This window comes from Ovis canadensis, chromosome 2, assembly GCF_042477335.2.
Source record: "Ovis canadensis isolate MfBH-ARS-UI-01 breed Bighorn chromosome 2, ARS-UI_OviCan_v2, whole genome shotgun sequence".
NCBI classification, from domain to species: Eukaryota; Metazoa; Chordata; class Mammalia; order Artiodactyla; family Bovidae; genus Ovis; species Ovis canadensis.
This window is the reverse complement of record NC_091246.1, coordinates 50,480,062-50,498,297: the sequence shown is the minus strand read 5'-3', so window position 1 is coordinate 50,498,297 and position 18,236 is coordinate 50,480,062. Positions and strand designations below refer to the sequence as shown.

The following is an 18,236-nucleotide window of genomic DNA, read 5'->3' as shown; positions in this document are numbered from 1 at the left end:
GAAAGCTCTTCCTTACAGAAGACTGCCAAGTAAGAAATATAGAAGGAATGAAGCAAGCAGAAAGTCACCATTTAGAAATCATCACAGTAATAGTCAACTGAAGCAAAGAAACACCAATGGATCTAAAACTAGTAGATGAAAGTTCATTGTGAAATAGGCTATTTACATAGTCTCAGACTATTTTCCGTCAAATACTGAATAACTAAAAGGGAAAAAAGAATAATTTTAAAGCAAAGAAATCTGACAAGGCACTTCCTTAATTGGGTACCAATTAACATCGCCAGTAACAGGACAAATCGGCACTGTGATTGCCTGACAGAATGCAGCCGAATGAACACAGTGTCTCTTGTGGGGCAGTCTTGTTAACAAAAACCATAACTTGAATCTAATCACAAAGAAACGAGTGAAAAATCATGAGAGATGTCCTACACGTTACTATCACCATCTAAAAAGTCATGGTCATGATTTCAGGGAAAAAAAATGAAACAGTGGTCCAGATTGAAGACTTTTGAGACATAACAACTAAACACGTGACCTCAGAGTAGATCTATAAAAGCCATTTGAGGCCACTGATGAGACACGAATGGAGCTGCTGGGCAAAAGGGACTGTCTGTAGAATTCTGGCAGCTTTTCTCTAGGTTTGAAATTATTGCAAAACAACAACAGCAACAAAACGTCTGTATCCTTTGGGTTTCCTTTTCAAGGAAGGAGGTAAGAAAACTAAGTCTCAACTATATTTCTTTAGTCAAGTCATTTTCCTTTGAGCTTCAGCAGGAGGAGAAGGGTTTAGTCAAGGCCCAGAGGAGCAGCATCCATCTACCACACTGTAAGCCAATTCTTGGTGGCCTGCAGCATTCCAAGCCACTCTATTCCTTCTCCCCACCAGCTGGGCCGGACCCGGGGTCTGAGACAGCAGCTGCCCTGGCACCTGTCTGTTCTCCTATGACTGAGGCTCCTGGGACTCTTCCCATAACCCCAGGTGGGAAAAGGAATCGAGCCCATCTATCTAGAATCTGTCAAGTACTCCAACGTAAATTAGGTGTTTCCGAGCCATACCTTCCTATGATCCTCCTTCGCTTGGCACTAAACTAAGATTAACTAAGAACTGGTTAATCACTGGACACAGTGCCCACCATGATGCAGTCTTTCTCTGGTAAAGCAAAGGTCCCAAGTGCCAAATGTGGCCAGACATGACTAGAACTCACGGTGAGTGTGGCAGCAGCCTGGTGTCCCCCAGCGCTCCACCCCCTGGAGGGCAACCTCGATGAGTTACTTCTGGACATATCTGCATTAACTGCACCTACATGATCCTGAAACATCAACAGCAGTTTTACCTTTTTCTTTGCGAATGAGAATTTCTTCTTGGTACTGACATCTAACTCTGCTTTGAGACTGCTACTGGGATTGATAAGACTTGTGTCTTTCAAATCCAGGTCTGAAAACCTTAAAACACAGGCCTCCAGGTCATCATCTCCTTGGTCTGGTGAAGTGGAAGAAGGCATCTGGTTTGGCTCCAGCCGTGGGGTAGGTTCCTTTCTGCTATCACCTAGGAAGTAAGCAAGGGAAAAACAACAACATCCAAGTCTTTGATTACTACTTGAAGTAAATCAGTCATCCAAATGAGCATGGCCCAGTAGCCCAAGCTATCCATTCATTTACTTGTTCATCTAAGAAATATTTATTTAGCACCAACTCTATGCCCTGCACTGTTCTAAGCCCTGAAGATGAAGTAGTGAAAGAAACAGAGAAGGTCTCTTCTTTCTTAGAGCTTACTTTCCAGTGGGGAGAGAGAGGAGGGAAATAAATGAATCAAACTGCTTTTTTTAAAGAAAGTCAGATGGTAGAAAGGGCTATGAAGACATATAAGCAAGGTAAGGAGACAAGAGTGATGGAAGGACTCTTTAGAACTCAGAGGGTAGTCCAGGTCTTTCTGAGGCAGAAGCATTTCAGCAGAAACCTGAATTAGAGGGTAAGCCATGCCAACATTTAGGGGAAAACACACCAAAAAAAAAAATTCCAGGTGCAACCAAAATCAACCAAGCTGTGTGTTAGTACCTTTAATTCAGAGAAGGCAATGGCAACCCACTCCAGTACTCATGCCTGGAAAATCCCATGGATAGAGGAGCCTGGTAGGCTACAGTCCATGGGGTGGTGAAGAGTCAGACACGACTGAGCGACTTCACTTTCACTTTTCACTTTCATGCACTGGAGAAGGAAATGGCACCCCACTCCAGTGTTCTTGGCTGGAGAATCCTAGGGACGGCGGAGCCTGGTGGGCTGCCATCTATGGGGTCGCACAAGGTCGGACATGACTGAAGTGACTTAGCAGCAGCAGTACCTTTAATTATAAATACTTTTCTCTTTTGTCCCCTAATTTTTGAGCTGGTCAAATTCCCTTCCTTAGAAGAGATAACTATCTAGAGAGCCTCATTTTAATGAGTCAAACTTACACTTTGTATCACTCAGTCATGTCTGACTCTTTGCGACCCCATGGACCATACAGTCCATGGAATTCTCCAGGCCAGAATACTGGAGTGGGTAGCCATTCCCTTCTTCAGGGGATCTTCCCAACTCAGGGATGGAACCTAGGTCTCCCGCATTGCAGGCGGATTCTTTACCAGCTGGGCTACCAGGGAAGCTCAAAGAAATGAGCCAAAAGAAATATACAAACTGCTACCATGGCCAAATCTTGTCAAAAGGAACACGGTACACCAACATGATGCATTCTTTTGTAAAGCAAATGTTACAAGTGATAAGTGTTAAGAATAACAAGACTAGGGAAAGTGTGGGCTTTGGACTGTGGTGCAGCTGGGTGCAAGTAAGTGAACCTGGGCAGGATATTTACCTTCTCTGAGTTCTAGTGCCCAAAAGCATAAAATGGGGATGACAGTAGCTACCCTGCAGGACTGTGGTGAGGGCTAGGAAGCTGTTCAAATGCAACTGTTAAAACCAAATTCTTGCTCCTCCTCAGTCTTCCTTACCTCAGTAAACAACAATTCTATTCTTCCTGTTACTCAGACAAAAACTTTGGGATTCTCATTTCCTTATTTTTTCAGATGACTGAAAAGCTTATCAACTCTGCTTTTGAAATACAATCACATCAGACCACAATGCACCACCTTCACTACCAGCCTCCTTCAAGCCATCATTTGACTGAATTACTACAGTTGCCCGACTTCCCTGTTCCTGTAGAAGCCACAGAGGTAACTTTTAAAAATTTTGATTTATTTTACTTTTAGCTGTGCTAGGTCTTTGTTGCTGGACGCAGACTTTCTCTAGCTGTGGAGCAGGGGCTTCTCCTTGTGGTGGCTTCTCTTACTGTGGAGCATAGGCTCTAAGCCCCCAGGCTTCAGTAGTTGTGGCTTGCCGAGCTCTAGATCTCAGAGCTCAGTAAACTTACACAGGATTTAGTTGCCCCACGTGGCATATGATTATCTTCCCGGACCAGTGATGGAACCCATGTCCCCTCAATGGCAGGTGGATTCTTAACCAACAAGGAAGTCTCAGAGGAAACGATTAAAAAATAAGTCAGATTGCCCTCCAAAAGCTTCTAAATGTACCAGGATAAAGTCCAAGGTCCTTACAAAGCCCCAACTACCACCTCCCTAATCTCATCTTCTCCAGCTTTTACTCACTACCTGATTGCATTGTTTGCTGGTTCCTGAATGAGTCATCATCACTAAGAAAGCAGGAGTTTTCTTTTGTTCACCTCTGCATCCAGAAAACTGCCTGGCACATAACATATATAATATATTTGTTGAACGAAGTAAGAGTGATTGGGTGGCCAGGGAAGACTTCACTAAGGGTCCCATGTTTGAACTGAGACAAGGAGCCATCCATGCAGATTTAGGAGCAGATTCTCCAGGCAAAGGAAATAGTATAAATTCCTCAGGTGGTAAACAGCTTGACTTACTGCAGGTGTAGGAAGTGAGAGTGGTTGGAATACAGTGATGAGAGTAAAACCCTGTAGAAGAGGTTATGGAGTTTACAATAGAAAGTCATTGGAGAGCTGTAAACAAAGGAGTAACGTGATCTGATTCTGATCTGTTCTGAAGGTAGAGCCAGCAGGGTTTCCCGGTAGATTGTTCTTTAGGAAAAGGACCTAAGAATGACTCCTATCCATGTTTTTGGATTAAGCAGTAGAATGGATGGTGCTATTTACTGAAATGGGTAAGACTGAAGGAAGAACATTCAGGTATGACTTAAATCAAATCCTTTATGATTATACAGTGGAAGTGAGAAATAGATTTAAGGGACTAGATCTGATAGAGTACCTGATGAACTATGGACGGAGGTTTGTGACATTGTACAGGAGACAGGGATCAAGACCATCCCCACGGAAAAGAAATGCAAAAAAGCAAAATGGCTGTGTGAGGAGGCCTTACAAATAGCTATGAAAAGAAGAGAAGCGAAAAGCAAAGGAGAAAAGGAAAGATATAAGCATCTGAATGCAGAGTTCCAAAGAATAGCAAGGAGAGATAAGAAAGCCTTCCTCAGCAATCAATGCAAAGAAATAGAGGAAAACAACAGAATGGGAAAGACTAGAGATCTCTTCAAGAAAATTAGAGATACCAAGGGAACATTTCATGCAAAGATGGGCTCGATAAAGGACAGAAATGATATGGTAACAGAAGCAGAAGATATTAAGAAGAGGTGGCAAGAATACATGGAAGAACTGTATAAAAAAGAGCTTCACAACCCAGATAATCACGATGGTGTGATCGTGAGCCAGACATCCTGGAATGTGAAGTCAAGTGGGCCTTAGAAAGCATCACTATGAACAAAGCGAGTGGAGGTGATGGAATTCCAGTTGAGCTATTTCAAATCCTGAAAGATGATGCTGTCAAAGTGCTGCACTCAATATGCCAGCAAGTTTGGAAAACTCAGCAGTGGCCACAGGACTGGAAAAGGTCAGTTTTCATTCCAATCCCAAAGAAAGGCAATGCCAAAGAATGCTCAAACTACCACACAATTGCACTCATCTCACACACTAGTAAAGTAATGGTCAAAATTCTCCAAGCCAGGCTTCAGCAGTGCATGAACTGTGAATTTCCAGATGTTAAAGCTGGTTTTAGAAAAGGCAGAGGAACCAGAGATCAAATTGCAAACATCCGCTGGATCATCGAAAAAGCAAAAGAGTTCCAGAAAAACATCTACTTCTGCTTTATTGACTATGCCAAAGCCTTTGACTGTGTGGATCACAATAAACTGTGGAAAATTCTGAAAGAGATGGGAATACCAGACCACCTGACCTGCCTCTTGAGAAACCTATATGCAGGTCAGGAAGCAACAGTTAGAACTGGACATGGAACAATAGACTGGTTCCAAATAGGAAAAGGAGTATGTCAAGGCTGTATATTGTCACCCTGCTTATTTAACTTATATGCAGAGTACATCATGAGAAACGCTGGGCTGGAAGAAGCACAAGCTGGAATCAAGATTGCCAGGAGAAATATCAATAACCTCAGATATGCAGATGACACCACCCTTATGGCAGAAAGTGAAGATGAACTAAAGAACCTCTTGATGAAAGTGAAAGAGGAGAGTGAAAAAGTTGACTTAAAGCTCAACATTCAGAAAACGAAGATCATGGCATCTGGTCCCATCACTTCATGGGAAATAGATGGGGAAACAGTGGAAACAGTGACAGACTTTACTTTGGGGGGCTCCAAAATCACTGCAGATGGTGATTGCAGCCATGAAATTTAAACAGTTAGAACTGGACATGGAACAATAGCATACTCCTTGGAAGGAAAGTTATGACCAACTTGGATAGCATATTCAAAAGCAGAGACATTACTTTGCCAACAAAAGTCCATCTAGTCAAGGCTATGGTTTTTCCAGTAGTCATGTATGGATGTGAGAGTTGGACTGTGAAGAAAGCTGAGCGCTGAAGAATTGATGCTTTTGAACTGTGGTGTTGGAGAAGACGCTTGAGAGTCCCTTGGACTGCAAGAAGATCCAACCAGTCCATCCTAAAGGAGATCAGTCCTGGGTGTTCATTGGAAGGACTGATGCTAAAGCTGAAACTCCAATACTTTGGCCACCTCATGCGAAGAATTGACTCATTGGAAAGACCCTGATGCTGGGAGAGATTGGGGGCAGGAGGAGAAGGGGACGACAGAGGATGAGATAGCTGGATGGCATCACCGACTCGATGGACATGAGTTTAAGTAAACTCCAGGAGTTGGTAATGGACAGGGAGGCCTGACGTGCTGCCATTCATGGGATCGCAGAGTCAGACACGACTGAGCGACTGAACTGAAGGAAGAACAGATTAGGCCAGGAGAGTGAAACAAAAGTTCCATTTCAGAGATGTGAAAATTTCATATGGCTAAGGACCAGGCAGTTAGATACGCAGCCATAGCGCTCACCAGAGATGTCAGAGCGAGGGATATTCAAATACACGTATGGAGGTACACGATAAGTATTGAAAACGTTACTAAAGCAATCACTCGTTCTTTCCTAAACCACAAGTCAGAGGATCGAGAGATCAGATGACGGCCAGAGAGTAACCCTGGAGTAGCTGGCTCACGCTTCGGAGGGTCCTTCTGTCCCCGGGTCGCTGGAGCCGCCTCGCACCCCGGCCTCACCCCGCGCTCCGGGCTTGGCCTAATCTCTCCGCCCAGCTTTCCCCAGCCGGCAAAGGCCGGGAAGTGGGAGAAAGATGAGCACGTACCCGCCCGTCCTGATCCTTTCTCAGATCTCTCTTCACCGAGCAGTCTCCGCCTAGCAATTGCCACCGCTCGCAGCCCTCGCACTCCCAGCCCCCTTCTGTATTTAGGAAGGAACGCCGTACCGCACCTCGCTCCGGAAGTTAGGCCGTTGGCGAAAGGGCCGCCGGGAAAACCCCGCGGAGGCCCCGAGAGAGGGGCTGAAGTGGAGGCGAGGACTAGAGGGTCCCTCCTAGACGACCCGCCTCCGGGCGTGGCTCGCGGCCTGCGGGGTTCGGCCTGGCGGAAGAGGCGGTGCTCTCCGCGTGGCCCCGGAAGGGCTTTCAGCGAAGGCGGGCGAAGGAAGCAGCCAAGAGGCGGAGGTAACCCGAGAGGGTCGCTGCGTGCTGGACAGAAGCCACCGGCCTGGTGAGCTTCCAGAGCCGGCTCTCCTGGATCCGAGCTCGCGGAGCCATCCAGCCATCCTGCCTTGTGCTTCCGGGAGCCGCCGCGACCGACAGCGCCTGCGCGCCGGCCACTCCGCGCGCATCGCCGCTGTCCTCCCGCCGGCCGCCGGCCTGACGGTTCCTGCCGCGCTTCGTGACCGGTGTCTCAGCTCCGCGGAGCACCAGCGTGCGGCATGTCGCGGCGGCGGCACAGCGACGAGAACGATGGTGAGTGCCCTAAGCCCGGCCGCCGAGGCCGCGCTCAGGTGGGCGGAGGTTTGGCTTCCCTGGTGTTCGGGTCTCGAGAGAAGGGACGGGAAGCCCTTCCTCTGGGAGCGTTCAGGGAGCCGCGTAGAGAAGGGGGGTGGCACGGCGGGAGTGCGGCCGGGCAACTTTGGGAAAGCCCCTGCTTCCCCCGGTCCCAGTTCCTCAGTCGTTGGCCACGGGGAGGCCTGGTGGACCCCGGTCCCTAGGAACTCTTCAAAATTTGGCTCTTAGCATCGCCGAGCAGGGAATTACACCTGTGTCTGTGCCTCCGCTTCTTAGGGACCTATTCAACCCAGTGTCTCGTTTTGACCCTCAAATTGCACTTAAAAAGGACTCTCAAAAGATGAGAGATCTGCTGAGTCCCGATCTGAGCTTTCTCCTGTTCCCGTCATCCGTCGTCTTGCCTTCTTCCAAGCGATAGGGAAAGAAATCGGTCTTATCCACACCCAAGAGGTCTCTTAAGAAAGAGATGTACGTAGATTGTTGTGTTACATTTTGAGCTGACTGTAAGCATAGTTCCCTCGTGTAATAGAGTGTTGGAAGACTAACTGGAGAGCTCCTAGAGATTTCGATCAACCATTTGGATGGTTGAGCTCATGGGGATCATGGAGTTGCCATCGTAATAAAAACCAAGAATAATTTTGCTAGCTAAAAATAGAAAAGATATTTATCTTGCAAAAATCAGTCAAGAAACAGAAACACATCCAACAAACAGAAAACCTAACAGTTATTGTTACTAATAGTTTAGGGTATTGTTCTTCGAGAAGAGTGTAGTTTGGTGGTTAAGAGGCCAGACTTTGGAATCAGAGGACTTTTCAAAGCCAGACCCTGCTGTTTACTTTGTGATCTTGCCTGGGTTATATTACCTCTTTAAACCTTACTCTCTAACTTAGAAATAATGATACGAACCTTTTGGTTTTGTGAGAGGTAACACATGTAACTAATTGCTCGTGAAGATGTGTATTTTATCACCTGATAATGCTTAAGAGCTGATAATCATTGGCAGATGGTGACTCTAATAAAAAGTACAGAACAAAAAAAATTGAATTAATTTTCTCCACTGACATTTTTCTCTCCTTGAATGTTGGGGTAACTTAGGGGTAGGAGCAGAATCCCACTAATTTAAGGTTTTTTGTTTGGTTTGTTGGTTTGGGTTTTGTTGCTGTCTCTTTTTTTGGCCGTGGTATAAGGATCTTAGGGTTAGGGATTGAACCTGTGCCCCCTGCAGAGGAAGCACTCAGTCTTAATCACTGGACCACCAGGGATGTCCCCCACTTAGTTTTAATAGTGTATCAGATTTCTCCTAGAGCTTGGCTTGGGAGGATATTCTACCCCAGCCTGCTCACCTCACACCTGAGGTCTACAGTTTTAGTGTAGTTAACATGGAGACAGCATTAGCAGTGCCCAGATACCAGTGAAAGCAAGTCGAGAGTTACATTACACAGGTATTCCTATGCTGTATCTTTGATTTTTATTAAACACAACATAATGTACATACAGGGCACAGAAAATAGTTTTCGTGTGCTTTGTATCTGATTTGTTAACTTAATCTCCTGGAAGTCATTGCTTGGGATTTGGAGAACTTGGGTCTTTTAAAGTTCTTCCCATTGTCTTTGTTCTTCTCATGCTTTCTCTACTCTTTCATCATCTCCTTTCTAGGGTATCCCTAAAGGGAGAGAAAATCTTTCCAAGGGGCATCCTGGAGAATTGGATGTAAATTTGTAGAAAAACAACTTTTGCTTTGGTTATTGGGATGCTGGTATAACGTTCTTAGGAGTTAGCTTCTGGCAGCTAAATCACTGTTCATTTGGTGCAGAAATCTCAGAATAAATAAAGACAAAACAAAATAAGGAGTTAATTAAGCAGCGTTTACTATAAATAATTTAGTAGTTGAAGGGCAGTTTATAACCCCTCTTAGATACTACACCAAGTCTGGAGCTTTCGTAAATTGCCACAATTTGGGTAATCATCAGCTAGGGTTTATTCTAAATGGTGATCTGAGTCACATATTTTAGGTAACTTTCTTTTGGTTAAATGCCTACTAAATTTTTTTTTTAAACCAGAAATTTTGAAAACTTAAGTATTATAGAAGGCTATTTTAAAATAGGCCAAATTTTTGTTGTGTTAAATAGATGCATCTAAGCATTTCTGGATTATTGTCAGCTCTTACCAGTCCCTAACTGCCATGACTCTCTGTGTGCTTGACTAGACACAGTAATTTATTCAACAAATATTTAACAGTGCCAGGCACAGTTCTAACTCCTGGCAGTACAGCAGTCGACGATAAAAGGTGCAGTCTCACTTTTACAGGCAGAGAACAATCAAGTAAATACAGTGTATCATATGGTGTTAAGTATGGTGGAGAAAAATAAAACCAGTTAAAGAGGGTAGGGCTCTTGTCAGGGAGGAGTTGCTGTTTTGTATTGGTTTGTCAGTGAAGGCCTCACTGAGAATGGCATCTGATCAAAAACCTGCAGGAGGTGAGGGTGTATTTACATTTGATTAATTAAAAAGTGGGGGAAAGCAGTAGTCTAAGCAAAGGGAGCCTTGAGTGCCAAGGCCTTAAGGCTAGAATAGTCTTGTCATCTTCAAACAGCAAGAAGGCCAGTGTTGCTGTAGTAGAGTGAGAAAGGGGGAGAGTTGTAGGAGATGAGGTCAGAGAGGTAAGGGAGGATCAGCTCACAGATACAACTTAAAACTGTATCTGTTGAGACTTCAGAGTCCAGGATCCAAGGCTATACCCATGAAGCTCACCTGGAGATGGATTTATAGACAATGAAAATGGAAATAAATGTGTGTGGATACTGGTCCAGTGCTAAAACTGACTCCTTCCTTAGACTCTTTTTAAGAATATCTGAAGCTTTTCAATTATTCTGGATATGCATACAGTAGCTGTTCGATGTATTGTTTTATTCTTGTAAGACAGTATTTATATTGTCCATAACCTTGGCCCAAAACCCCATGTTAGTCCCTTTTAAGCTACTTAGTATTAGATCCTTACCTTTTAGAATGTAACTCTTTTTTTAAATTGATACTTAACTATAGAAAAAATAAATAGAAGTGCAGGGGTTTGTTACTCTGAGGAAGAGTATAGTTTGTTTCAGAAGTGACTTTTATACCTTTACTTTTCCCTTTTCTCTTGTTGGTTTTTTTTACTTTCTCTTTCACATTAGTTGGTTTTTGTTTCCACTTTGTGGGTCTAAAATGTTTTGTAATGCATGTAAATTCTAAATAAGGATATAAAATAATGTAGTATAATGTATCCATATAGAATTAGGATCACCTTACAGGGGGGAAAATTATTTGGCTTATTAAGATTTTTTCTGATAGGTTTTAATAGAGAATTCCTTCTCCTGTACTAACCAAGGGTGTCAGAATGAAGTGCTAATGTGTAACTTTAATTTCCATTGTAAAACTTCTACTTAGGTACTTGTTAATATAAAATCTGTTCTTCTTTTGTGAACTACCTTAGGTATATTTTCTTGAGGATAGGTGAAAATATTCAGCTGATTCCACAAATTTTATTCATTAAGTTTTTATTCTCCTTGCCTGTGATCTTGCCCACGTTCTCTTGAGTTCAGTATCCTATTACTGTGTGTGAGTTCACATGGTGTCTGTTAAGTCCCCCTCCCCCTTATAGTCTCTCCAGTATCAGTTGAGAGTCAGGCATCTTCTACTTCTTAACACTTTCTGCCTCTTATTCTCCAAACATACTAAAAGTGGGAAGAAGAGAGGAAAGAAGAGTTGCAGTTCAGAGATAGGACTGAATACTTGTATTTTCTAGTTTTTCTTCAAAAATCCTGCCTTCTCTCCCCACGGCAGTATCTTCTTCTGTTCAGTCTTACAAGAGTGCCTAGGAGGCTGCTTTAAAGCCTGGGGTATGATTCTAAACTGATTTGAAAACAGGCCAGCTGGATGGTTAATTTAGAGATGGTGTGGAGGTGGGATGTGAGTTAGCAAAGTAGATGGGCCAGAAAGAAATGAACAATGGTTAAGGTTTAAAAGGGGAAAAAAAAAAACTGTTCTGATTCAATTTTTAGCATCTGCATTCTCCTAACCTTACTGGAATCTGATTCTGAAGAACATTTAGTGTATTCTGCTCCCTAGAACATAGTTACTCAACATCAGCACTGCTGCCATTTTGCGCTGGATTATTCTTTGTTGGTGGGAGTTCTCTGAACTGTGGTATGTTTAGTAGAATCCCTGGCCTCTGCCCACTGGAGGCCAGTAGCACTCCCCCCATGTGACAGCTAAAAATGTCTCCAGAGATTGCCAGGTGGCTCCTGGGGGACAAAATCCAACCTAGTTGAGAACCATTGCTCTTGGATACGGCTATTTTAATGTCCTGGCTGATAGCTTATGTAAATGTTCCTTCAAATATGCAATTTTTTTCAGTGAATGAATTCTGAAAATAGAAGTCCTTTTGTGTCGGGTTTGGCTCTTTGGGTGGTGGAACCTTTATGCAGATTCTGTGCCTTCAGCTTGATGTATACTAGAGACTCAGGGTCACTGATACCGTGATACTGCACATGTCCACATCTTTACACAGACGGGTATCTTCAGGAATATGTTGCAACAGTTATGTTGCATGCTTTTTTTTTTTTTCTTTATCCCTTCCAAACTATACTCGGTGATTACTTAAACTAGATCCTAATGATCACTGAGGGGTTGGGGAGTCAAAGCACACAGTGTTTCGCCCTGTGGCCTTTTATTACACTGACTCCATTTAGATGGTAATCAGTTCAGTTCAGTCACTCAGTCCTGTCCGACTCTCTGCGACCCCATGAAACGCAGCATGCCAGGCTTCCTGTCCATCACCGACTCTCAGAGCTTGCTCAAACTCATATCCATTGAGTCAGTGATGCCATCCAGCCATCTCATCCTCTGTCTTTCCCTCTTCCTCCTGCCTTCAATCTTTCCCAGCATCAGTGTCTTTTCTGATGAGTCAGTTCTTCACATCAAGTGGCCAAAGTACTGGGGTTTCAGCTTCAACATCATTCTTCCAACGAATATTCAGGACTGATTTCCTTTAGGATGGACTGGTTGAATCTCCTTGCAGTCCAAGGGACTCTCAAGAGTCTTATCCAACAACACAGTTCAAAAGCATCAATTCTTCAGCGCTCAGCTTTATAGTCCAACTCTCACATCCAGACATGACTACTGGAAAAACCATAACTTTGACTAGATTGACCTTTGTTGTCAAAGTAATGTCCTTGCTTTTTAATATGCTGTCTCGGTTTGTCATAGCTTTTCTTCCAAGGAGCAAGTGTCTTTTGATTTCATGGCTGCAGTCACCATCTGCAGTGATTTTGGAGCGCAAGAAAATAAAGTCTCTCACTGTTTCCATTGTTTCCCCGTGTATTTGCCATGAGGTGATGGGACTGGATGCCATGATCTTAGTTTTCTGAATGTTGAGCTTAAAGCCAACTTTTTCAGTCTCCTCTTTCACTTTCATCAAGAGGCTCTTTAGTTCTTTTTTGCTTTCTGGCATAAGGGTGGTGTCATCTGTGTATCTGAAATTATTGATATTAATCCTGGCAATATTGATTCCAGCTTGTGCTTCATTCAGCCTGGCATTTTGCATGATGTACTCTGCATATAAGTTAAGTGAGCAGGGTGACAGTATACAGCCTTGACATACTCTTTTCCCAATTTGGAACCAGTCTGTTGTTCCATGTCCAGTTCTAACTGTTGCTTCCTGACCTGCATACAGATTTCTCAGGAGGCAGGTAAGGTGATCTGGTATTCCCATCTCTTTAAGAATTTTCCACAGTTTGTTGTGATCCACCCAAAGTCAATAAAGCAGAAGTAGGTGTTTTTCTAGAATTCCCTTGCTTTTTCTATGATTCAGCGAATGTTGACTATTTGACCTCTGGTTCCTCTGCCTTTTCTAAATCTAGCTTGAACTTCTGGAAGTTCTTGGTTCACGTACTGTTGAAGACTAGCTTGGAGCATTATTTTGCTAGCATGTGAGATGAGTGCAATTGTGCAGTAGTTTAAACATTCTTTGGCATTGACTTTCTTTGGAATTGGAATGAAAACTGACCTTTTCCAGTCCTGTGGCCACTGCTGAGTTTTCCAAATTTGCTGACATATTGAGTGCAGCCCTTTCACACCATCATCTTTTTAGGATTTGAAATAACTCAGCTGGAATTCCATCACTTCCACTAGCTTTGTTTGTAGTGATGCTTCCTAAGGCCCACTTGACTTTGCATTCCAGGATGTCTGGCTCTAGGTGAGTGATCACACCATGGTGGTTATCTGGGCCATTAAGATCTTTTTTGTATAGTTCTGTGTATTCTTGCCACCTCTTCTTAATATCTTCTACTTCTGTTACGTCCATACCGTTTCTGTCCTTTATTGTGCCCATTTTTGCATGAAATGTTCCCTTGGCATCTCTAATTTTCTTGAAAAGATCTCTAGTCTTTCCCATTCTATTGTTTTCCTCTGTTTCTTTGCATTGATCACTTTGGAAGGCTTTCTTCTCTCTACTTGCTATTCTTTGGAACACTGCATTCAGACAGATATATCTTTCCTTTTCTCCTTTGCCTTTTGCTTCTTTTAATCAGCTTGTGTTCAGGTGGTAGGTACCTGAAGATCATGTCAGACATTGGAAAAGCTTTTAACACTCCATCTTATAATAGCCAGGTGCTGTGTTTTATGGAAATCATTGGGGTTTTTTTTACTGTCAGATGTTCCAGTGGCAAGTAAGTAGTTGTGAACTCTAAAAATGGTTCAGTTCCTCTGGCTGTACAAGTCTGGAGATTAAAAATATAACTTGGTCCTGGGTGACCCTATATCTGCAGATTTTCATTATTAATACTGATCCCTGGTAGAGTTACAGATTATTGCTTGCTTGTTGTCCTAATAATTTAATTGGTGGAAGTGAAAATTGAATTATATTGGGAGAGTGGCCAACACTGTGTGTAGCAACAGCATCATCTTTCATATTTAACACTAGTATTTGAAATTTTTTCAGCCTTATATTATTCTACAAAAGGATGTGAGGTAAGAGTATGAGGTTTTAGACAAAATGGTAAGAGATCACTAACACCAAGACTAAATGATTGATCGTCCAGTACTTAAGGATGACAATCATGTACTTTCTTCCTCACCAGTTATTTGATATCATGCGCAGGACATTTTTTTGAGTATGTCTGCCGATTGTAATTCTCTTTGTTTGGGATAAACCAGACCCTAGTGCCTCTATGGTCTATAGAACCAAAACTGTTCACTGAAGACTTAAGAGCTCAGAAACTTTTGTAAAACTAGTCCTAATATTTTATGCTTCCTTTCCCATCATTTGAAGTTTCTTCTTCTTTTGGTTTTAAACAAAAGCTTACCCCCTCATCAAGTCTTTGCAAATGTTCAGCTTGGTTTTTATACCCATATTTCATCAGTTTACATAATTTTCATTATTAGAATAATGAGTACTACTGACACTGACAGGTTTTAGGAACGAGCGACTGAGGATGATTAAACAACTCAAGCCCTTAAAGAATGGGAACAGCCATGCATGAGTGTTATAGGGAGTTTTCTCACTGCTAGTGACTAGCATGATACGGCACCTTTGCTACCTATCCAAGAAGTGGACAGGGCTGCTGCATTGCATAGTTCTGTGGGGACAGTATTCTCACAGAACTTAAATAATGCCTCTTGGAGTTATGATGCCCCAGGGTATAGAGACTGTTGGTTGTGTCTAGCCTTGTTTATTGATTGTATCTGGCCTTGTCTGAGTTACTAAGCACTTCTGCTGTATGTAAACAGTAGGGCTTCAGGTAGGAAAGATTATAGCACTAAAAAGTTAAAGTTTTTGGTAACAGATTCATCCTGTAATGTTCACTTTTTTACATTCTTGAAACAGGGGGACAACCTCACAAAAGGAGAAAGACCTCTGATGCAAATGAAACTGAAGATCACTTGGAATCTTTAATATGCAAAGTAGGAGAAAAGGTATGATCAAAATAGGTACAGGTTGTGATGGGCTTAGAGTGTTAATTGACTGTGCTTGATTAATTCTGCATCTGAAAACTTGATGGTCTAACTTGTGGTCAAATTTTGTATGGCCATGCATCTGCATCCCAAAGTAGGTGCATATTAAAAGCTTTGGAACGCAGATAGTTAAGAGTTAAATGTTTTTAGTAATTTTCATGGAATTTAAGTCTTAGAGGAGACTTTAGAAAGCAGTCTGCTCAATTTGCAAATGAAGACCATTTGGATACTTGAGGTAGTTTGCCCAGTCATTTAATGAGTGAATTCGTTACAAAAGTATCAGTAGGCAGAGCCTGGGATGTCCTCCCACTTCTAATACTTGTTACGCTGCTTTTTAAATTTCATTTGTTTTCTTTACAGGGTTTTCTAAAGAATAATAACAACCTGAATTTATTTATACTAAACTGTCAGAGTGCCTTATGTGTAACTTTTTTATCATCACCTGGAAAATTTTAATGCACTAATTGCTGGGTACCTGATAGATATTTAATATGCTATCCTATCCTCTACAGAGTGCCTGCTCTTTGGAGAGCAACCTGGAAGGCTTGGCTGGTGTTTTGGAAGCTGATCTTCCTAATTACAAGAGCAAGATCTTAAGGCTTCTTTGTACAGTGTATGTATACAAAAGATTTATGAATCCAGGTGATAATGTATTATCTACTCTTAAATGCTTGGGAATGTTCGGAAGATGTGTTTATGTTCCATATCATCTGGTTTCATTCCATGGGGAATTTGTCAGATGAAATGATCTTTGGCCCTTTGGTGAACTCTTAGAGATTAATAACATGAAAATTGAGCATTTTTTTTTGTTTCTTGAATCCTTAGACTCATTTGAGTTGACTGCTTTTTAAGTGAGAAAGCAGACAACTTCACATTTAGCAATCTTCTTTTAAGCACATACAATTAAATGTATATAATAGAGTTTAATTTATATTTGTAATCAGTAATATCAAACAAATTTGAGAACTAGTCAGTCACTCAAGTACTAGCCCTTCTAGAAGGCTGAAGATGCTTTTGGAGCTATGACATAATAGGCATAATCTTTCTCTGAGTTAGGTTAGCTAGAATGCGTATCAGCACTTAATTTGTGGACATTAGTGTGGGAAAGTCTCATGTGAGATCATGAAACAGTCTCTCCCAACAGTGGAATTAGCAATCTGGACTTCTTATCACTCAAGTAGACATTGATTACTCTAAACTGTATGCTTTGCAAAGAAGTGGCTATGATTTCTGGATAAAAGAGTCTTCATTATGAAAGTGACTTCGTTGTTATTTCAGTTATTTTAAAACAATGTTTTTGTCTAAAATTGCCTACAACTCAGTTTTTAAATTTACAAGTATACCCACAGATTGAAACTATAGGTCGATTTTTAACTTCTCATAAAGTATAAATAAATTCAGATACAGTTTTTTGAAGGAATCCGATTAATATTCAGGAAGACATGTCCTCACACTAGGAAACTACTAAGAAAAATAACTTGGCTATAGTTATCCATAGATTCTTTCTGTTCTGAAAGCATTTATGGGAATGGAGTAGATTCATGTTTAAACTCTGGAACCCATGACTTTGAGATGGCCTGAATTATCCCTAACACTGCTAGGAACCTTGGGAAAATGCAAAAAATGTTAAGAGAATCTGAATGATCATGAGTTCCCATTCGCTTTTCTTTTTGAGCTAATTGCTAAAGGCTGCCTAAATTAGGGATCAACATTTGCTTTTTTTCAAAAATTTATTACTGTGATCCTCTACTTTGCAAATAATTTTAATGAAGATTAACACACTTGAGTAAGCAAATTGAGATGTAAAGAAATCTTACTCTATTAGAGTATTGTGTTAAAAATTCAACAGTTTAATAGGAACTGGCATTAGTTCTGAAGTTTTTCTAAGGAACTAGAATAGTGTTTCTCAAAGTGGAATTCTGATCCCATGACATTTGGTCAGCTGAGTTTAGAATGTTGATTGCTCTGTCTCCCCCTTAATGATTCTGTATTAAAAAACATTTGTTTCATTCAACAATTCTTAGGTATTTTACCACAGAAACCATTTTCTGTAAATCTGCCATTCAATTCCACTAAGCATATTGGAAGAAAAGCTAGTCTAGAGTTTTATCTATTTTAATTTGATGACTTCACAGTTAAGAGTGTTTTATTTTCTTTTAACTCTAGGATTAACTGATAGAATCAAAGTGAAAACATTGAGGTAGCTCTGTCTACAACTCTCCTCAATATTTATGCCTTTTTCGAAGTAGTTTTAAAAATAATAGTTAAATGTAATGCTTTTCTAAAGTTAATAAAATGATTAAAAAATTATATAGTATAAAATTCAGCAACTTAATGCTGTTGTGTTTGGATCTTCTTGTTGTACTGGCTTCTGAAATCAGTGCACGTCTTTTACCTGAGAAGTTGACCATTTATACAACATTAGTTGGACTACTGAATGCCAGGAATTACAACTTCGGTGGAGAATTTGTAGAAGCCATGATTCGCCAACTGAAAGAATCATTGAAATCAAACAATTTTAATGAAGCTGTATATTTGGTAAGTTTTTGGCCTTTTGACTTTTGGGAGGTTTCTGGTATGTTATGAACTTAGCGTTGGAATGGAGGAGAGAGGTGAGCTGCAACCAAATAATTTATCTTTTCTCTTGAAATATAGTTCTCCACTCACCATAACAGCTGCCCTCTTGAAACCATTCTTCTTAAAGATACAGAGCTCATTACCAAATCCAATGATACGGCTTCTTTTAACTTTAAATCCAGATTGACCTCCTTATAATAAATGATGCTTTACACGTCTTAGCTCTTGGTTTCTGCTGTACCACTTTCTTCACGACCTCCTGCTGCCACCTGTGTTTTATTTCTCAGGCTCCTTTTTCTGG

The 18,236-nt window shown here is 41.6% G+C and overlaps 2 protein-coding genes across 4 annotated transcripts in view; one reads left to right on the top strand and one right to left on the bottom strand.

Moving 5' to 3' along the window:
• The window catches only part of TSTD2 (thiosulfate sulfurtransferase like domain containing 2), a 28,777-nt gene extending 21,614 nt beyond the window's left edge, over positions 1-7,163 (bottom strand). The window contains exons 1-2 of one of the 2 annotated variants that reach the window (XM_069576115.1): positions 6,805-7,163; positions 1,335-1,546 (exon numbers count right to left, since the gene is read on the bottom strand). In XM_069576115.1, the coding sequence (XP_069432216.1) occupies positions 1,335-1,502 (168 nt within the window). In that variant the 5' untranslated portion in view covers positions 1,503-1,546; positions 6,805-7,163. Of the gene's footprint in view, positions 1-1,334; positions 1,547-6,679 lie in introns of both variants that reach the window. The other variant, XM_069576114.1, reaches the window with a different exon arrangement.
• The window catches only part of NCBP1 (nuclear cap binding protein subunit 1), a 38,007-nt gene continuing 26,547 nt past the window's right edge, over positions 6,777-18,236 (top strand). Inside the window, exons 1-4 of one of the 2 annotated variants that reach the window (XM_069576112.1) lie at positions 6,777-7,327; positions 15,231-15,319; positions 15,871-15,971; positions 17,740-17,896. In XM_069576112.1, the coding sequence (XP_069432213.1) occupies positions 7,294-7,327; positions 15,231-15,319; positions 15,871-15,971; positions 17,740-17,896 (381 nt within the window). In that variant the 5' untranslated portion in view covers positions 6,777-7,293. The remainder of the gene's footprint in view (positions 7,328-15,230; positions 15,320-15,870; positions 15,972-17,739; positions 17,897-18,236) is intronic. The other variant, XM_069576113.1, reaches the window with a different exon arrangement.